This window comes from Lycium barbarum, chromosome 6, assembly GCF_019175385.1.
Source record: "Lycium barbarum isolate Lr01 chromosome 6, ASM1917538v2, whole genome shotgun sequence".
Taxonomy (NCBI): domain Eukaryota; kingdom Viridiplantae; phylum Streptophyta; class Magnoliopsida; order Solanales; family Solanaceae; genus Lycium; species Lycium barbarum.
The window spans coordinates 125112162-125132917 of NC_083342.1; the positions used below are offsets into that span (position 1 = coordinate 125112162).

Genomic DNA, 20756 nt, shown 5'->3' on the forward strand with positions numbered 1-20756 from the left:
AAGATAAGTAACTATCAAATATGATATAAGTTAATGCAGAAATTAATAAACGAATAACTTGCCTTTAGTCCGATCCTATTCTTTTTTTTTTAAAATGTTTTTTATTACATAGGGGGTAGGAAAAGGAGATTACAATGTGGGGATTCGAACCCTCACTAACAAGGTGAGAGTTCAGGCAGTCAACCAACTGAGCTACTAGATCCCTATTCGGTCGCTATCATTTGCCACAATTTTGTGTCCATATTTTTCTTATTAATTAGTACAATATGACAATTTCCCTCTTTTGTTGGGAACATTACCAGTCCAGACAAGTTGCTTTCACTGAATTGGCCGTCTTTAGACGCAAAACGTTAGTCAACTCAGTATCCCTCGTTGACCACGGCACTCCACTTCTGTCACTGTTAAAATCTTCACTCACACACACACACACAGAGTAAATAAAAAAAAAAAAAAAAAAAAAAACGTTCTTCCCTCTTTAACCTCAAAATCGTCTTCGCAAATTCGTCGCAGTCATCTTGAAAGCTAGTCTCTAGATCTGAGCTTCACTTCAAAGTCAATACGAATTCTTCGGATCTTAAACTCCACATTTCAATACACCTCAGCTAGGGTTTCGAGTCCGAAATGCTATCGAATACTCATTATTTACCAAGGAAATGCACGTGCACTACGTGATTCTAGGGTTTGTCTAGTTCATTTGATCCAAAATCGCATTTTCCAAATTTCTAGATTGATACATTAAGGTTTCCGAACCTTTGACTATTCTTCAGTTTACAGCTGTATTTTAAAGGAATGTTGTGACGAATGGCGTTGAAGTTACCTGCTGTTGAAGCAGCTAAGGTTGCTATTCAGTCAATAGGATGTGGATATGATATATCATTGGATTTGAGGTTGAAGTATTGTAAAAGTTATCCGAATAACAGTCGTTTAATCGAAATTGATGAAGATGAGGGTCGGGAGGTTGTGCTTCTTGGTGGTATTTCGATACCTAATGTGTCGAAATCTATTAAATGTGATAAAGGAGAACTTACGCGGTTTCGTTCTGATGTTCTTTCTTTCCAGCAGGTATCTTTGTTTATACTTGCATTTGGTCATTGGTCGAAATCTATTGTGCTATTGTTTTTTTTTTTTTTTTTTTTTTGATAAAGGTAACAATCTATTGTGCTATTGTTTTGCTTATGTTATTTGCTTTTATGTGAAGAGGTTAGAAACTTAGTGGGCGTTTGGACATAAGAATTGTGAAATTTGTAAGAAAGTAGTACTCATATTTGTTTTCAAGTTGACAATGATATTTGGAAACTGGAGTCGTGTTTGGACATGAATACATTGGAGTTGATTTTGGATTTTGTGAGTGATTGGAGTAAAAATTGTGAAAACAGCTTTTTGGAGTTTTTCAAATAGCAGAAAATTCCGGAATTCAACTTAAAATTGTAACAATTCTATATTCAAGCAGTTTTCTGCAATAATATTCCAGAAAGAAAAAAAAAACTATCCATGGCCAAACGGGCTCTTCTCTGGTGGTTGTAGCGTGTGGATATGTTCTTTTATCTGTATTTTATGATGCCAGATGTTTTCTATATTAAGAGTTAGGAATATATTAATGTATAAATTCTTACAGTAGGAAGAACGACTTAGTGTCTTTTAGTTCCTCCATCACTGTTAAGAGTTAGAAGAAAATATAAATGGGAATATAATTCACTTCTGTATATGTACTTCTAATCATTCCTCTGCTGTTAATTATTAAGTTGGGCAGAGTAGCAATTGTCGGCAAATTTTTCTGTCTTGTTTTTGTGGTCAATCTGAGAGTTCCTTTTGTTACCTGCAGATGTCAGAGCAGTTCAATCAGGAAGTATCCGTGAATGGTAAAATTCCTTCAGGGCTCTTCAATACTATGTTCGAGTTTTCTGGTTCTTGGCAGAGGGATGCAGCGTATACTAAAACCCTTGCTTTTGATGGTGTGTTCATCACATTGTACTCTGTTGCTTTAGAAAAATCTCAAATGGTGCTGTGTGATTATGTTAAAAAGGAAGTTCCATCAACATGGGATCCTGCGGCATTAGCAAGGTAATATTTGTTACTTACTTAAACTGTTAAACATTGGCGTTGTGTTTTGATATCTTATTTCAAGACAGTCTCCATTAGTTGGATTTCTGTCTGAAGGAGGTTAGCAGTAAAGAACTACTCCTGATCCAAGCTCCAATTAAAAAAAAAAAAAACTTTAGATCCATACTCTATCTGGCTCTCGCTTTTAATTCCTTCTATTACTGTCTAATCAACTTTTGGCCAACTCTGTTCCCTTTTTAATGCCAAACAAAAATATATGCAAGAGAAGAGAAGGGAATGTAAATAGTTAACGATACCTCAAATAATGTACCTCAACGTCCTTTTGAGTTTTTTGCATATTCTTTTTTTATTTACTTGAGGCATTCTAGTTGATCAGAATCACAGAGCTCTCCAAGTTACAACTTGGAGTAAGAGGGCTTTGATGCAACTGTTTGTTAGGTCATTATTTGGTATCTACCTTTATGTCACGTATAAACTGGTCAAGTACAAGCAACACATTGTTTACTGGAAAGTTCTAGCCTATTTGGACTTTGTCATACTAGTTCTGAAATTATGTTCATTCTCCAGGTTTATTGAAAAATTTGGTACTCATGTCATTGTTGGTATAAAGATGGGGGGAAAAGATGTAATATATATGAAACAGCAGCACTCCTCGTCCCTTCTGCCTGCTGATGTGCAAAAGCGTTTGAAGGCAATGGCAGATAAGAGGTTTTCAGGTCCAAATGAACAAGGCGGAATAGAATCGCAGCAGGCACATCAGAATGAGAAGGTCTTAATCCCATCTAACCCTCAATTTCTAGAATCATGAAAAACATTCCTGGACACATGAATTATGTTTTTATATGGAGCTTTTGGAGACTGTATGCTGATTGCACTTTTCTTACTTCTTTTATCGAGGTGACCACACTTTTCTTACTTTGCCAAATGCCAACACAACCAAGAAATACTCTAGAATTTTGGTATGTGTTAAAGCATCTATATCTCTGACCATCTAAACAACACTGGTCCCTTCTATCTGGTGGGTTGAACTTGTATTAGAAGTTCCAACTTAGGTTGTCAGTTTTGAAGTGCTAATTACAGGCAGAAGCAAGGACGGTCTTAATGACCTTTGAGCATATTATTTCATACATGCATCTCAGGACAGTTAAGCTCCTTTGGAGCTGCATTTTGAAATGAACTCCCATGTCCAGGAATACGAAGACCAAGGAAAAAGATCCTTATCAAAAAAAAAAAAAAAAAAGACCAATGAGAAAGATGATTATTGCCAGTCATCTACATTTATTCACTTTGACATGGAACCATTAAACTTTTGCTTTTATAGGAGGTGGACTAACTAGGTTGTGAAAAAGGGATTGTAAGGCCAAATTGATGGTCTTTTGGATTCAGAAACAAGATAATATGAAGTTAATGTTTTTCTGTTTCTCTTATCCCTTTATGACTCGAACTGTTTTTGACCCAAACAATTAAGGGTGTTTACTCATCGCTGTTGCTTGAATGGTCATAATTGCCAAGTTTTCTTATTCCTGGTTATTTTGGGAAGTCCTTTCTCTCTCAAATTGTTTTTTGAAATGTTAATTTAAATCTCCACAATATTGGCTGGATCAAAAATGCGTAATAAGATCTTCTACGGCAGCGGAGACAGTGTCAACCAATATCTGCATATGGATTTACTTCGTAGGTCATTTGTCTTACAATTGGATGTTAGTTGAAATCCTTCTTGTCAGATTTTAAATCAATTACTGGAAAAAATTTCACGACATTTTATTACGTCACAATTATTATGAATCTATTGTCTAAGTCTCTAATTTGATAATGTTGCCTCAGTTTGAAATCAGGGAGCACCGACTGAGGTTCGCTGATCCCAATATATCTGGTTCATATGCACATAAGGAGGTTGGTAGCATAGGGTTTTCATGTTCGTTAAATTTTCTGCACTTTAGAGTTCTGAACAAGTTTGTCAATTTGCCCATTGGCTACTGAAATTGCAGGATACTGTTTGTATTTGCAAGAGGAGAGGTGGAAGTGATAACAGAGGCCTGATGCATAATCAGTGGTTACAAAGTGTGGATCAGGAGCCTGATGTGATCTCAATGTCTTTCATTCCTATAACTTCACTGTTGAATGGCATCTCAGGAAGTGGATTTTTAAGTCATGCTATAAATCTGTACTTACGCTGTGAGTTAGAGCATCATTTGTTATTTTCTTGCTTCTATCTTGTACGTGATCTAAGTTTTAGACTTCTAGGTAATTGCTAAATGTTACATTTCCATTTAATAGCTGCCTATGGGTAAACAATAAGAGGGAGGAGGGCCTGTTGAGTTCCAGTTAATTTTTCACCTTTATGTGTGGATTTTCTCAAAATAATGATTTTATCAAAATAAGACGTTGGAGTCAGTGGCGGAAAATTACACTGTGTAACTAGGTAAATTTTTTTATTTTTTATTTTTATGTATATATATTACATATTGACACTCCTTGATTTCTTTGTGTATTTACTTCTTTATATTTTGACACCCCTTGGTGAAAATTCTGGCTCCGCCACTGGTTGGAGTGCCTATTTGAGCCCCTGCTAATTATGCGGCTAAAGGATCATAGCTGATTTTAAATATGTCTGTATTTTCTCAAAATATTAATATGTTGTTCCTGGAATATTTTAAAAAAAATTTGCAAAAACGTTTTCAAAAAAAAAAAGGTTTAGGCTGGCCTGTTTTGGTGTAACTACTATTGCTTGCATTTGAAGGTGTATTTCAAGTGAAATATGGTCCCGAATTCAAGTTGATTCTATTTCGACTCTTCCTTCAAGAAAGACGATCAAACAATTCCCAATCATGGTCCTTGCGGATCGGATCATCCATATAATATACAAAAAGGAACTCCAGATATTTGAGATCTTTCTCTTTGAATAAGATCTCAATTCCAGTGACGGTTTCATTAGATATCTTACAACTAGAATCCCTCTTTTGTCCAAAAAAAAAAAAAAAAAAGAAACATGCGGTTTTGTTTCATAGCTAAGAGCTCTTTCTTGGGCTGTGTTCCTATCTATTAATAGGATTTTGGTTTACACGACCTGTTGCGGCAAATGCTTGTCAAAAAGCGTTTGTAACTAGAAATATTACTTTTTACTTTCAGCCACAAATCTTAAACTCTCGTCAACTTATTTTTCAAGTGGAAGTTAATGTCCGCAACTTCAATTTACACAATCTTTTTTCTTTTAACTTGAACTCTAAATACCCTTTTTTAAAAGAAAAAATTCAACTCAAATGTTATCCAAACTCTTTTCTCAAGAGTTGTTTTTTCCGATATACTGTTTAATAAAGTAGTTTTAGGGTAATTTCAGAGCAAAAATCTTCTTCCGCGATAAATCTTCAAAAATGTGCAGTTACCTAAACACCTTTTATTTTTGATCTATTTTTTCAAAAGGCTTTCTCCACAAGTTTTGCGAGATGGCTCTTAAGGAATTTGAAAATGTATTAACTTCATGGGATGTTTATTATGTAATTACCTGGAAATCTATGTTCATAATGCTTTACCCTTATATAAAGTGTTGTCTATGCAGATAAACCACCAATTGAAGAGCTTCACCAATTTTTGGAATTTCAGCTGCCAAGGCAGTGGGCACCAGTCTTCAGTGATCTTCCACTTGGTCCACAGAGAAGGAATTTAAATTTTGCATCTTTGCAGTTTAGTTTACTGGGCCCCAGGCTTTACGTGAACACCACTCCTGTGAGCTCCCTTAATTATAACACCTCAATTTTCTATAGACCTACGATGGAGTAAAATTTGGTTATATCCTCCTTGAACTTCTTATGTTGCAGTACCAACTCAATGCAACCGTGTCATATTCCTTAAGTTATTCACCATTAACATTGCATATCACACCTCCCTAAGGAAAAAAACTACTTTTTCTTTGTGGCCTTGGTGTTCCATATGTTCTTCCACACCGTCTTTTTTCCCATCCTTAGCTAACTCCATGTAATATGATCCCACGGTTAAGGCTTCCGTTCTCGACCCTGACTATATAATCTTCTCTTCCAGCTCACCTTACTGGCTATCATAAACGTTCGTCAGGTACTCAATCTCGTCAATTTTCAACCCTAGATGGCTTTAGTGACCCTTATATCCCATGTGATCCCTTGTCACCTTTAATTATCCGTTTTTGATAAGTTAATCTTCTTAAATAATCAGTTACCAAAGTCCCTCTTTCATTCACCACACCGGATTGATGTGTGTATGCATCCTTCAAAGTTATACATCCTTCCTAAAGTATCCTGTTTCTTCTATCAACAATATAATTTATAAACTTCTTCGCTCTCATAATCTATTATGTAACCCTAGTTAGTGGCTATTATCTTTTTCCATAAAGCTTTATCCTCTCAAACAAATCTAACTATTTCCCTGGTAGAACCATCTTAAATGAGGACAATCCAAATCCTAACCCCAAATGAACTGGGAGTCGTTATACTTTTCCGGTCTTCCAAATATAGTTTTTTCCTCCCCCTTCTTTCCTTCCCACAAAAAATCTCATCATTATCTCCAATTTGTTTGCAACAGCTCAAGGAATATAAAACAAAAGACATGCTATCTGTGGGTATGTTAGAGGTAGACATTAGACTGGGACATCTGTTGATTTTCTAGGATTTTGGCTTTTCTGCAAATATTTAATATGGATGATCCCTAGTAATAATGTTTTTCGCGAAGGATGTGAGACGATTACATCTTTTCTTCTTCATTTTAAATAACAATGTGTGCGCCTGTGAATTATTATGGGTTTAGAGCAGCTCGGAGTGCATTGCTAACTGTTTTCGATCCTTACAAAGACTCTTTCTATTAACTTCCATTACAGTTTCTAATTAAGTCCACTGAGCAACATGAGATGGCGGCCCCTCACTAGTTTCTTTGGTCTTGTACCAAATGCCTGGGATCAATAAAGTTAGAATGTTGATTAGTCTGCTGAGTATCTTCTCTCAAGGCGTCCATGTGATTCGTGTTATTCATTGCAGGTTGATGTTGGCAAGAGGCCGGTGACTGGGCTTCGTTTGTACCTTGAAGGTAGGAGGAGTAACCGCTTAGCTGTCCATTTGCAGCATCTTTCATCTCTTCCTAAAATCTTCCAACTTGAAGATGATCCAAATGGCAATTATCGTCGAGAATCATATGATCGCAAATACTATGAAAAAGTTCAATGGAAGAACTTTTCTCATGTCTGCACTGCTCCTGTTGAATCAGATGAAGATCTTAACATAGTTACTGGAGCAAAACTGGAAGTAGGGAACTACGGGTTTAAAAAGGTGCTCTTTCTGAGACTCCATTTCTCGACTGTCATGGGAGCTACTATGGTAAAGCACCCTGAGTGGGATGGTTCCCCTGGGTTGGCCCGCAAATCTGGACTGATATCAACTCTCATTAGCCAGCACTTTACATCAGTACAGAAGCCACCTCCGCAGCCAGCTGATGTGAACATAAATTCTGCCATTTACCCCGGTGGTCCTCCTGTTCCCGTCCAAGCCCCGAAGCTCTTGAAATTTGTCGATACTACTGAGATGACTCGAGGACCACAGGAACCTCCTGGTTATTGGGTTGTTTCAGGTGCAAGGCTTATGGTTGAGAAAGGAAGGATCTTGGTGAGGGTCAAATATTCCTTGCTAACTGTAATACAACCGGATGATGAAATATCAGAGTAGTTGAGGAGATTCTCTTTAAGTTATACTTCACATGCAAACTCTACAGGGAGAAGTGGCAGCATAATTTGTTGCCGATTTTTACGATGTTGAAACACCTGTTGTACAAATTTGGTGAAAGTGCCAAAAAAGGGGATGAAGCAACTCTTCTGTACTAGATATCTGTAATCTTTTTTCTGATATTGTTCTCTTAATGTAAATCATGACAATATTGGTTGTAATATAATTTTCACTTCTCCAAAAATCTCTGTCTTTGCTCACTTTAGTGCTTAACCAATTTGAAAAGTCACAATTGTTTGATTGAGATCAACTCTAGCAAGAATCCAGGGTGCGTGGATAAGAACGTGCGTTTGGCTTGCCAAAATTTGAAGCCAGATGTACTTGTAATTTGTACCAGGAGGCAGGAGATATTGAGCTAACTGCTGAATCGAACTTTTTGATTTTCCTCTTTTGCTTGGTCACGTTATTAATAGAGTTGCTCTTTCTACTCGCATCACAATTCTCACAAGACTGTTAGTGGTAAAATGCTTTATCTATCCCAGATTTATGCATAAAAACATTAGTCATAATCCTGGAATGACTGTTAGTGGTAAAATGTTTTATCTATCCCAGATTTATGCATAAAAACATTAGTCATAATCCTGGAATTTGAATCAAGTGACATAAAACTGATTGAAGTAGGATGAAGTTCATAAGCTCAATAGTCAAAAGACTACGTAAAACACTACATGGTAAAAGAAGCTTACTTCAAAAGAACGACTGAAAACTTAGCCAACTGAACTTCCCAGATCTTGCCCATAACTCACATATTGGAAAAGGCAAGACTAAATAGGGGAACTTAGTCAAATATTTTACACAAAAACAATGAAATGTCACCACACATTTTCCTCCCCAATGTGCAAAGCTTCAGTTTTCGCCCGACTGCTAATTTTACAGGTCAGAGCAGGGAAGAGAGGGCTAAATTGCGCAATTGGTGAACCTTTTTGATGGTCACATAATTTTTTTTAATGATTCATATATATGATAACAACAATAATTAGTCTTTTAGAATCATTACGAGAAGGAAAAACTATGTTCATGGGAAGGCCAATAAACCCTTTCTCTTGGACAAGGCAATGGAGTTGGCTTGGCAATGAAGGTAGGATACTGTTGTCCTGGCATCAAAACTGTATAATCTGACGAATATCGCCTTTGTACCTGCGTAAACAAGACATAATCATTAATTAGATTGGTACTTTGATTTTCATAACTATTTTTTGCTTTTCCCTGTTTCTAATTTACAATTTTCTTTAAAAGTTTCTACACATGGTTGCAGATGATCTCTTTGAGTTGAGTAGTTAGCTCATTCTAGACCTATAAAGATTAAAGCAAGTAGAGTGAAAGATGTTGAACCATAAAGGGATAAATAGGGTTGATATCTCTGGAAGAAAATAGAAGAAAAGCACCAGAAAACTTACTAGCAGACTTTCAAGACTCGGAAAAATGAAAGATTTCTATGTAACTTATCAACATTCCTTTTAAGAAAAAGAAAGAAAAAACAATTTAATTCTTGAATGCAGTTGAGGAACTTACCATTTCTGAACTTGCACGTTTCTGAATCGGCCCCAACTCCAAGGAACCGTGTCTACTATCTCGAGGCGAAGAGAAGGGTGGACTAGGCTTGAAAAGATGTTCAAAGATGGCCATGATGAGAAACATGGATATGAGGATAGCTGTAGCAACAAAGCCGAAACAAATGGCATCCATTGATGTCCCAAAGTTCTTCCATTGTCCTCCTCTAGTGACTTGTGTTTGGGAAGGACTAGGTTCTGAACTTGTGTGAATATTGTTCCATGGATTTGATCTTTCTAACCCAAGCTCACTCATATTCATAATCCACTTGTTTCATTGATCAATAACAAAAACAACTATAACTTATCCTCAATACCAGGCTAGTTGGGGTCGGCTGTATGAATCCTCACTGTTCGTGTCAATCCATATAAGCTTATCTCAGTTCAATATTACATAAAATAGAATCAAAACAACAAGCAAAAGCACAAGAAGTTCTCTCTTTTTTTTTTTTCTTTCTCTACTGACATATAAATCTTTGATAGGACAAAATATATAAGTCAAAGAGGTTTAGCTAATGCTAGCATATAATGGCATTTTGTTTGTACATTTTTAAAGGGAAAAAAAATTATTTCATCATGAGAATTTAGAACTTTTATTCTGTGTGACAAAGCTCAAGAAAACAACTTCATGGTAGCAAAAGTTGTGTTAGTAGCTTTGACGTGAAGAGATATCAACAGGTTTATTTTACTTCTGAAAATATCATGATCATGTTTTCTTGTTTTTTATTATACAGAGAAGTAGCTTAATAGAAACTATGACCTTTATAAACATACGGAATCTCAGTTCATCATCAAGCAGTTCTCTTTTGGTTGTACTTATGCTGTTATATATGGATCAGCTTTTTTGAAATAGAAGTTTCTCATTTTGCAACTCTTAAATAATATCACACAACAAGATTCTCAATTATATCATTAAAAATGCAGGTAAGAGATAATATGAAGACAGATTGAAATATAGCAGGGAAAAATTAACAACAAAGAATCAAGAAAATCATGTGCTCAAAAAATGGAGGAAAAAGGGCATAATTTCAGGCTATTACCTTGAACCTTGCTCTGTGATGTCATCTACTTGGAAATAAGTATGTGATGAATAAACATATGTTTGAAAGATAAATTAAATATCCTGAGAACGGGAAGACCCAATATTAAGAACTTTATATATTCTATAGTTTCATGTGATGGAAGAAACAGACAGACACATGACTCCAATTTTATTGAAGAAACACAGCTCAAACTAGGTAGCTTTATACCTAGCAGCAAACAAATATAAAGACAAAATTATAAGATAATCTTAGTTGCTAGACATTTGTTTGGTTTTAAATAAAGGACTTTTACATTATCAATATATCATAACCGGTTATAGCGGGTTATTTATTATATTCTTTTTTTCTTATTTTTTTACCAAATCAAGATTACTATAGACTTATTTAACGTAACCTGATAATATAAAAAAATTGTTGACTATTAGTGCACAAAAGTTAAACTCCTTATGTTTGTTTTCTTTTATTTTACCTTTCTTTCCTTATGGTGTTTGTTGTACATGATCTTGATGCCAAACTTAATCAGTACTATACTTTTGTTTGAACACTTAGGGAAGCAAACTTAAAGAAAACAAAAAGTGTTGGCCCTCTTTGTCTGCAGAGCCTAAAGCAAAGAGTGTGACCCCTCTTTGATGCTTGCAAAAGCATTCACTTTCAAGATACCATGATTGATGGTTTCCTGTTAGCTAAATACAACCCTATTTTTCACTTCTGAATTAGTAAGTATATTTGAATATAACGTATATACAGTGATAGTGTAAAAAATTTCTTATATCATTAGTATAATTTAACTTATTCTGGCAGGTTGAATGTTTTATTTTCAAGGTGATTAGTTCCACTTAGTATGGATAGTTATTTATATTTATCTTTTAGGGGAGCTGGTATTGTGAAAAAACTTTTACATTATCAATTTATAGAAGTTAAGCATATTATTAGTTTGTTTGCCCCGATCATGGGTCGATTAAAGTTCCAAGTTGCAAACTCTTACCCTTCTATTGTGACCCCATTGTCTACCAATTAAAGAGGTTGCGAGTAAGCGTAAGCTCTCCTGGAAACTCTTCATTCGCTTCCTGGGAGCTGCATAACACATAACTGAAAGTCGGAGGACCCATACTATATGTCTAATCTTTCGCTCCGAGGGACCGTAGATTGAAAGAGCCTTAATACTAGGTGAAATAGTGCAAGATCTTTGTCAATTTCGATAAATTAAGATGTTCAAAAAAGAAAAGTCATGTTTTATATTTTATTTACAATAAGGTGTTTTGACCACAATGGCCCAAATGAGGTTAATTCATATAACTATTTAGGTCAAATTTAATAATTTATGCTTACTTAATATCATATCTATCTTTTCTTCTCAAAGTTTATCTTAATTTAAAATTGTACAATAGAGATTATGGTGGTTTTTACATAAGTGTGGCCAAATTTGGATCAAATTGGTGTGACAATTTAGCAACTCTCTTTTATTTAAGGCGTATAAAGCCATGAATTTTCTTTATCAAGAAGATACTCCCTCCGTCTCAAAAAGAATGTCTTAATTTGACTTGGTACGGAGTTTAAGAAATAAAAAATGACTTTTGTAATGTATGGTCAAAAGCAAGCCTTAGATATTTCTGTGGTTGTAAATCACCTCATAAAATTAAATTGTTTCTAAATATAGCAATGTGTCAATATTTTTGGGACAAATTAATCAGGAAAGTAAGACAATCTTTTTGGGACGTGAGAGTATTGTATAGTCTGAGATCATTTATAAAGTTTCCATAGAAGTAGATGGACAAAAACAAACATAAGGTTTCATCATTCAAAATTGGCAATACATACCAAAAAAAAAAAAAACAAGATCTCCCGCTAGATAGGCAGGATAAGGAAAAGCTACCAATAAAGAAAAAAGAATAAGGCTGCAGCAGGTGGAGTTTTTGATAATCTTACAGCTAATGCTATACCAGAAGAGCCATGATTCAATTGAAGAAAGAACACTAAAGTTTTTTTTTTATCTCCAACACAAAAAGGAGAAAAGCTAGAAAAATCTTTTGATAGAGACCATTTTGTTCATTTATTCCTCAATTTACCTGCTAAAATCTTTGTCTCATAAACCCCACAACTTTTTGTCAGAAGCACTACTGGTAGCTTAAATTTCTTGAATTATTTGCACAAAGTCCCCTTTTATAGATTGAAGCTTTCTGTCCACCCACCTCACCTCAACTCTCCTCCCCATAAGAACGGCCTAAATTATGATGATTTTGTTGAAGTATAAATGTGAAAATTATTAAAGTAAAAGATTTTATTTTTTTGGTTTATTTGTACAGTATATCATACTCACTGTCCTGACTAATCTGATTTCATATTGAATAGGCTTAAATGTATTGCATTTCATACTCACTAGCCTGACTAATCTGACTTCCCACCGAATAAACTCAAGCGTATTGTAACATCGTATCTCTTATTTACTGGCCTGACTAATCTGATTCGGCATCTAATAGGCTCAGGATACAAAAGAAGATGATAGGAAAAGCGGGGAAGAAACCATATTTTTGTTTTTTCCTCCTTTTTATTGAGCGGGGATTTTTTAACAAGATAAAGGGTCTTTGTCTGTCAAAAGCTATGAGAAAAATTACAAAACTAATTAAGCTATTATGTGCATGATGTCCCAAGAACACCAACAACTACCATCACATCCAAATCCCAAGCCCATTCGCAAAAAAAAAAAAAGGAAGAGAAAATTAAGGTTAAAGTGAAAAAGTTTGCATAAATTTCCGTATAGTGTAATTGATCATCCCATTTCTTTCATTTAGCTATATTTTACCTATCATTTGATGAACCAAGCTTTACTTGTGTGCAAGATGTCACAGGGAAGTAAAACTAGAGTTGGAAGTAATATGCCATTGGTTTCTTGAAGATTTATATTGGGGTCATATCAAGGAAAGAGCACAAATTTTTAGCACAAGACATTTTTGGGGGTCTGGTTGGCCCATGACAAGAAGAAGAATAAAGCACTGTTGAAAACTGTTTAACATTGTCTGCTTTTTTTCCTTTGTCCCCAACCACTCTCAATCTCCTTTTTCTTTCTTTTTATCTTAAGTCTCTCCAATGAGACAAACTTATCACTTCCTTGTTCCAAATTCTACAGAGTAGTAGAGTTTACCTTGAGTATTCAAATGGTAGAAGGATAATATGTAACAGGTACATGATGAATGAGTTGAAGTGTACAGAAGTTTTGACTGATTCTTGATGGATCGAGTTATTCAGTGTTGTTAGCGGGATATAGCAGGTATCCGATGCATTAGCTGAGGTGTGCAAAAGCTGACCTCTAGACTTCGTTATAAAGTCATTAGAAAATGAAGGGTAAGCGAAGAGGAAGTTTGTTACTATTATTCAAAGAACAGAGATTCATATCAGTTGCTTCTTTTCCACATTGTAGGTTTCCTGTGTTAGCTTTTTAGGGCATAAAACCCCACTCTCATTCCATTCCTCTTTTCTCATTATACTTATCTTGACGTTCTTCCTTCCCATGTGAAATGATGCCTTTTTTTACCTATATTAAGTACATCTAACGTAGGACCGTAGTTTATTTATCAAGTACACAAAGTTTTTTATATATATATATATATATATATATATATATATATATATATATATATATATATATATATATATATATATATATAGATAGATAGATATATCTTTCAATATTTATTATTTATATTAATGTTTGCTGAAAGAAGTGCAATCCTAACCATTATGTATGTATTATCCATACTAGATCTCTCTGTTATCCTACCTTCTCATATGTTTTCAACAGACCATCTTTGCAAAAACGAGCCACCTATACATACAATTTGTACAATTCTTTCCATTTTCCAATTTCGTGGAGCTATTTACTCAATAGCAGAGTGTGTAAATCGAATGGAGGCTTCAGTTTTACTCATTAAATTTTGAGCTTTCATGTATGAACCCATCCTTCGATGTACAAAACTATCATAGGCACGATCACATCAGCAAATTTAATGGCATATGAGGTAACTACACGTACCATTAAAATTCATTCCAATATGTCGGTCTCCCCGAATGATAAATCGATCACAATATGTAAAACTTAACCAACCCCTAACCTATCTATCTTCTTATAAAAAATATGTAAAAGTCTACCAACACCAATTTAACCAAACCCATTTTTTGAATGGAAGAAATCTGCCACAGGTCCATTTCAAGCCTTGAATTGTGGGAGTAGCAAAAGTGGTAAACGTCAAAATCCATCTTACAGTTAGTTTAAGGAAACAAATCTCTGCTTAGGGTTGTTAATGGTTACAACAGAAAACAAAAAAAAAAACCACTTTGGTGAACATGATCTTAGAGAAAGGAAGCAACCCAGTGAAAATGTTGGGACAGCAATCTAGAAAGATATGGAACATAAAAAAGGTCGATATCCAAAATAGCTTATTAAAATAACCAACTTCAAATTTAATCCGACAAAATTGCCACAGTATGAGCTTAAATAAAACACAAATCAAGCAGCACAGCATCTCATAAAAGAAGTCTATCTCTGTCAAAAAAGAAGTGCCTATATGGTCTTGACGAATTCTTAAGCTTTAAGACGTCCATAGAATTTTGCCTTCTCCTGTGTAGTCTGGAAGCGTCCATGGCCAAACTTGGAGGATGTATCAATGAACTTGAGCTTGATCTCCTCCAATGCAACCCTAGATGTCTGATTCAACAATGATTGTCTCAAAGTCACAACGCGCTTCTTTGGTCCAACACAGCAGCCCTTAATCAACAAAAAGTCTTCTTTCACAACACCATAGTGAGCGAATCCACCCATTGGCGTGATCTCCTTCTCAGTCCTGAGTAAGACAGGAAATTTTTCAAATTAAGAATTTTGATATCCAAGTTACAGAAACATGGGCATATTGTATATGTATTACGGACTAACCTGTCAAACTCAGTTGTGGCAGAATGAGACTCCTGGCCAGCTTTGCCCAGCCTGTAGACTTTCTTGTTCAACTCAGTGCGATGGTGATAACCATTCTGCCCAGCCCTGGCGACAGTGAATGACACCCTAGCTGGATGCCAAGCACCAATACAAGCCACCTTTCTAAGCCCACGATGAGTCTTACGTGGAAGACGGGTCACACCCCAACGAGTCACCACGCCCTCATACCCCTTACCTTTAGTCACACCAATGATATCAATCATCTCGTCCTTCTGGAAAATAGCATCAATAGGAATCTCCTTCTCGAAAAAGCCATAAGCATAATCAACCTTCTGGGCAACATCCCCACCATTAACCTGAATCTCCATCAGATGTGCCTTCTTTTGCTTGAGACCTTTCATTTTCCTAATCTGCAAAGCATAAAGTGTTGGGGGTGGGATCCTGAGGGCCTCGGAAGATAATAAGGTGAAAAATAGCCTTTAAAAAGAGGCACAGAGCAGTAAGAGCTATAGTGAGCAAACTACCTGAGTATGGGCCAGAACACGAATGACACAACAATATTTCTTCATCTTCTCCAACTGAGCATTAATATCTTTCTTACCATCATCAGTTTCATACTTCTTTGAGTACTTTGCGAAGGCCTTCTTCTTGGACAGGCACCAGTTCTTGTAGAATCTCCTTTTAATTTCTTCACTGAGATGTTGAGCCCAGACAGTGCTCAGGCAGCGAAGGCCACGTGGTGTTTTCACATATCCAACAACGCCAACAACAACCATAGGAGGAGTTTCAATTATGGTAACAGCTTCGCAAGTCTCTTTCTTGTGGAGCTCTGCAAAAATGCCACTCATGAATGACAGAATTATGCGTATTTGCCTACTTCAAAAGACAACTTTCTTCCACAATGCAGTTAATCACCTAAAGTTCTAATAATAAACCTTAATATGGGCATTTTCCAAGCAGCAAAATGTATAGTTCCCTATCAGGACATCCCAAAAAAACTTATGCTGTCTAAGGTGAAAAGGCTCTAATTTGTATAAACCTAGTTCCCTAATTGCCCAATCAGTTTTCTTAAGAGAACTCCGGTACTGCATTGGCATTATTAGCAGCTGAATCTTTGAAATTGTAAGCAATACTTACTTGACCCTGGTTTTTCAACTTCTCTGACAATATGAGTCATGCCAGCTTTATATCCAAGGAAAGCTGTCAACCTGCAAGGTTTTGTTGGATCATCTCTGGGAAAAGCCTTCACTGCATAAACAAAGACGTGAGCATAAAAGATTAGATTCCATGGTTACATTTTAAGCATTACATCTACTGCTGACATATTGACAAATATCCTTGCAGGATAAAAATTGTCCTTGCCAACTATTTCAAATTTGTGCAATTGAATATCATCACAATGACTGTGATACCACTATGTTACAGATGAACATTTATTTTAGCCAAATGACTAAATCATATATAAGCTGCCCGAGCAGTGATGTTACTTGGCCATTTCAAGAACGGTGGGAAAAAAAATCCAAAAAACATATAAAAGCTGCCCAAACACAAAGCATCCCTCTCGCCAAAACCAGAGAGCAAACAAGGCAGTACACATTTTCAGTATTCTGCAAACAAGGTGAGGTATAAGTTGCAGTCCATCGTTACAGACACACAAACATGAATTTCTAGAAAAAAATGTATTCCCAGGATAAATGCATATTAGTTTCCATTTAAAAACTAAAACAACATTGAGACAAATTCCAAGTAGGGAGCCAAGACTGCCATATTTTTTTGCTCCAACATATATAAAACTCCGTCCTCAGCAGCAAAAATGCAAATCTAACAAGTAAAGGTAAAGATTTGAATTAAAACCTTTGCCCCTGTGTCGTGCAGCTCTTTTCCTTGGAAGAAATCCCAAGGAACCATGTCTTGGGTGCTCAAACTTACGATGCGACATTCTTCTTACCTGTAATAGCTACAACACGAAAAGTCTAAGTGGCCACAACCTCAAAGGAGAATAAACAAGCCAACATCTCCAAGTACTCATTTCTAGCTTAGAGAACAATAAAAAGTATTCTAAGTCAAAACAGAAAATTAGTTTTCAAAAGAACAGTTGGAACCTCCAAATGAAGTGATATGTTTAGGGTGAAGGTAAATGTCATATCTCTGCAAGACGGGCTTTCATTGCTCTAATTTGGTAATGTAATACGCAAAAATCTCCCAAATTTATTGGAATCACTATAGTGAATAGACCAATAAAGTTCACATGGAAATATCAATCTAAATAATAATGAAAAGAAAATGCAAAGATGGGAAAGAACGGGATTCAACATTCAAACAATTTAGAAACTATACAATTTATTAAAATAAAGTGAAGATAAGGATGTCAACTATTTGGGGACAAAAATTTCACAGCTTTGGAATTTATGAAGTTGGAGTTGACAAGAGAGTTGTGATTGGTTATAGTTTTTGCAAAGAATATTGGGTTGTTTGAATGTACTGACAGTGAGGGAAAAAAAGTGAAAACAAGGTTTTAGGTGTTTTTCAAATTCCAAATACAACTTGATTTTCATAGCCAAAAGCTGATTTTCAAATAAAGTTAAAAAAATAATCGGGAAGAAAGTGAATACTTCTCATAACGGGTCCTATGTAATTTTAGTTTCAAACAAAATGAAGAGTTCTGGACCAAAAACACGACAATTTTTACACTGAGGAAAAGGATCACTGAATATCAAAAACAACATGCTCTAGTCAAGTAAGACATGTGAATCTAACACCAATCCTGGAGATGATTAGAAAAGCTCCCTGACCAAAGGCCTATGGCACGTAAAACATGCCAATTCTCGGGGCTCAATTGTCTTTCTTTCCAAAAACACCAAATTAATGGTGTCCCGGTGAAAGAGCCCTTTTGAGACTCCAGCCTTGATTACTTTTTCAAGTTGTTAAAAGGGAATACATTTCTCATCACCACCTGGGAATTTGGGCAAACCCAACATGCCTACTTGTACTAAAGTCTAAAAATGTTTTAAGAAAAAACAAATAACTCTAAATTTGTTCACTTAATATTACATTTAAGTATTTCAAAACACAAACACTCTCTTTGAGATAAAATCCTTGAATTTGGAAAACATATCAATCAAACAAGACCTCAACACCACACTAACCTAGAGGGTTACATGCCATTTATATCAGTTTTTACTCGAGACAATTACATTCCATATTCAAAAAAGGACTAACATGCTAAGTGTTTACAAAAATGTGCGTACAATCGAAGCTAAACGGATCAGATTTCGTTCGTGATGTACAGATCTCAGTTATAAACCCATTAGATAGTCCAGAATATGTTAAATCAGTTGTAACTAATCACTATCCAAGCAAATAAATAATACACTAAATATATGGTTAACAATTCGATGTAAATCAAACATAATTGAGAAAGTTTATGCTAAAGCTAATAGATCAAAAACTGAACGATGTTACCTCAGAGATCTAACGGCAATTGGCGGCCTCAATACTAATAATGTTGGCTTTCAGTGAAACTTTAACCCTCTGATACTTTATATATATAAATATAGTAAGGGATGGATATAACTAGGGTTTTGCTACTCGCTGTCTTTTGACATATTTGCCCCTTTTAGCCTCGTTGGTGTGCCGCAAATTGATAAGGGTGAGGCGAGTTGCACTTATTACTGTGAGGTCGTTTGGTGCGAAGGATAACTAAAAATAGTCTTTTTAATCTCATATTTAGTTGAAATAAAAATTTGGTATAATTAATTTCGGGATTAGTTATCTCGAGATTGTAGTCATATTTTATCTCGCCTTGAGGGTGGAATAACTAATCCCGAGATTATAGTTTTATTTTTTCCCAACCAAATGAGCCCTAGTGAATGAAAAAAGAAAAATAACACTTCTAGTTTTTTTTTTTTTTAATATACTAGTCTAAAATTTATTGTTTAGCATAGATTTAAAATTCTTTTCAATTTTCTGAAAAAATCTAACCACAAAAGAAGGAGTTGTTGGAAATATGCCCTGATCTAATTAAATTTAAATGTGATTTGGTATTTGAGAGTAATTTTATTCGCGGTGTGTTAGTAGAGCAATAAATTTGAGTATTGTGATTGAAAGTCTTAACCGAAAAATGGATTGACAAATTTGTTAGACTAGCACATGATATGAATATTAGATAAGAAGTGACTGATCTCATAATTTCTTGTGTGTGCGTAATACTAGAAATTTAGATATTAGTTTGAAAAATCAGTTCGGGCGTGAGCCATATGTAGAAGTTGAATGGATGTTCCACTTACTTAAAAAATGGTGTAATGTATTGAGGTTGTGCGTGATGTTCTTAACTTTGACATCACTTATCTCATGTATACCAAGATATGTTCGAATCACCTTTAATACATCATATACTATTTATTTATTTTTGGAGTGTTTTACAATCATGGGTGCGTAATGAGTGCAATAAATGAATCGTCATGATATCATTTGTATTTAGTAATACATATGCCGTATATATTTTTATGAAATAGTGGTGACAAAGCCTGGAGCTGAGGATCTATTGAAAACAGGCTCTCCACCCCCCACAAAAGCTCTGCGTAAGCCCCGTCATCTTCAGACCCACTTGTGGAATCATAGTGGGTTCAGAATTTGTCATTGACAACTATAGAATCTTATTAATAACTGAAAAATAAATTTATATATTATCCTTAAGCTAAACATCCAAATTTTATAAATTTATTAAGTACAAATATCAATGGCGAAGCTACAAGTTTTTTCCAAAGAACATATATATTCCATGGAAGTGATTATTGTATCGTTGTGGTGGAATGGATGGTAGTTATGGTGGTTTGTAGGTTGAATGAATGTATATTCGGTGTATATCTAGTTATATCAGGTTGTTAATACCATATGTCATGTATATGACACCTCACATACAATAACACATACAAATGTGTGCATTAACGTATATTCAGTGTATGTCACGTGCATATCTTGTATTTCAATGTATATCACTATTTGTTATGTGTATATCAAATATATACATTAACATACGACATACATATACAAATGTACATGGAGAGAAAAGTTGTGGAAACAACCTGGGTGGTGGGATAGGGACATCGGCGGAAAAGAAAAAAGGATAAGGGAGAGAAGCTCTAGCATTTTTCCGGTGAATGGGGACAACGATGACTAGGTTTGTGTGAAAGAGAAGATAAAATCATTAATTATGTTAGATTTGTTGAAGATTATATTTATTTTGTTAAAGTTCCAGCTATTTTTGGAAAAGAATAGTTTTATGAGTTATGATTAACAAGAATTTATTTTTTCTTATATTTGAGCAAGAATTCCTAATAACAATTGACTCTGAGAAGAGGGGATGACTCCAATTGAATTTGGGCATAGAACGATAACCAAATTCAATGGATTGGATCCGCTCAGGCGGGCTTGTGCATCT

General features: G+C 35.2%; 3 protein-coding genes across 4 annotated transcripts; 1 reads left to right on the forward strand and 2 right to left on the reverse strand.

The window, feature by feature from the left end:
• The first annotated feature begins 396 nt into the window (after nucleotides 1–396).
• Nucleotides 397–7983, forward strand: LOC132598637 (MACPF domain-containing protein At4g24290). Its single transcript, XM_060311628.1, has 7 exons — nucleotides 397–1062; nucleotides 1823–2061; nucleotides 2629–2830; nucleotides 3886–3954; nucleotides 4050–4236; nucleotides 5618–5784; nucleotides 7062–7983. Exons 1-7 carry the CDS (start codon nucleotides 802–804, stop codon nucleotides 7740–7742), a joined length of 1806 nt encoding a protein of 601 aa, XP_060167611.1. The 5' UTR covers nucleotides 397–801; the 3' UTR covers nucleotides 7743–7983.
• Nucleotides 7984–8471: 488 nt separating this feature from the next.
• Nucleotides 8472–10680, reverse strand: LOC132598639 (uncharacterized). The gene is made up of 3 exons (XM_060311629.1): nucleotides 10390–10680; nucleotides 9312–9699; nucleotides 8472–8936 (listed from the first exon to the last, which is right to left on the reverse strand). Exons 2-3 carry the CDS (start codon nucleotides 9609–9611, stop codon nucleotides 8793–8795), a joined length of 444 nt encoding a protein of 147 aa, XP_060167612.1. The 5' UTR covers nucleotides 9612–9699; nucleotides 10390–10680; the 3' UTR covers nucleotides 8472–8792.
• A 4130-nt stretch (nucleotides 10681–14810) lies between these two features.
• LOC132598640 (large ribosomal subunit protein uL3y) lies at nucleotides 14811–18933 on the reverse strand. Of its 2 annotated transcripts, none has more exons than XM_060311630.1 (6): nucleotides 18779–18933; nucleotides 17171–17273; nucleotides 16454–16564; nucleotides 15841–16145; nucleotides 15317–15726; nucleotides 14811–15227 (listed from the first exon to the last, which is right to left on the reverse strand). In XM_060311630.1, exons 2-6 carry the CDS (start codon nucleotides 17253–17255, stop codon nucleotides 14969–14971), a joined length of 1170 nt encoding a protein of 389 aa, XP_060167613.1. In that variant the 5' UTR covers nucleotides 17256–17273; nucleotides 18779–18933; the 3' UTR covers nucleotides 14811–14968. The 2 variants fall into 2 exon arrangements, with proteins under 2 accessions (XP_060167613.1, XP_060167614.1); XM_060311631.1 differs by having other exon boundaries at nucleotides 17171–17264; nucleotides 18779–18919.
• Nucleotides 18934–20756: the final 1823 nt, after the last annotated feature.

What these genes read in the sequence shown, in the direction of transcription:
- LOC132598637 (XM_060311628.1), top strand. Translation starts at nt 802, where the DNA reads ATGGCGTTGAAGTTACCTGCTGTTGAAGCAGCTAAGGTTGCTATTCAG. An exon ending in GTTCATATGCACATAAGGAG is followed by an intron (nt 3,955 to 4,049) that starts GTTGGTAGCATA and finishes CTGAAATTGCAG; the next exon opens with GATACTGTTTGTATTTGCAA. An exon ending in TTTACGTGAACACCACTCCT is followed by an intron (nt 5,785 to 7,061) that starts GTGAGCTCCCTT and finishes TATTCATTGCAG; the next exon opens with GTTGATGTTGGCAAGAGGCC.
- LOC132598639 (XM_060311629.1), bottom strand. Translation starts at nt 9,611, where the DNA reads ATGAATATGAGTGAGCTTGGGTTAGAAAGATCAAATCCATGGAACAAT. An exon ending in AACGTGCAAGTTCAGAAATG is followed by an intron (nt 8,937 to 9,311) that starts GTAAGTTCCTCA and finishes TTGTTTACGCAG; the next exon opens with GTACAAAGGCGATATTCGTC.
- LOC132598640 (XM_060311630.1), bottom strand. Translation starts at nt 17,255, where the DNA reads ATGTCGCATCGTAAGTTTGAGCACCCAAGACATGGTTCCTTGGGATTT. An exon ending in AGTTGAAAAACCAGGGTCAA is followed by an intron (nt 16,146 to 16,453) that starts GTAAGTATTGCT and finishes GCATTTTTGCAG; the next exon opens with AGCTCCACAAGAAAGAGACT. An exon ending in GCCACAACTGAGTTTGACAG is followed by an intron (nt 15,228 to 15,316) that starts GTTAGTCCGTAA and finishes TGTCTTACTCAG; the next exon opens with GACTGAGAAGGAGATCACGC.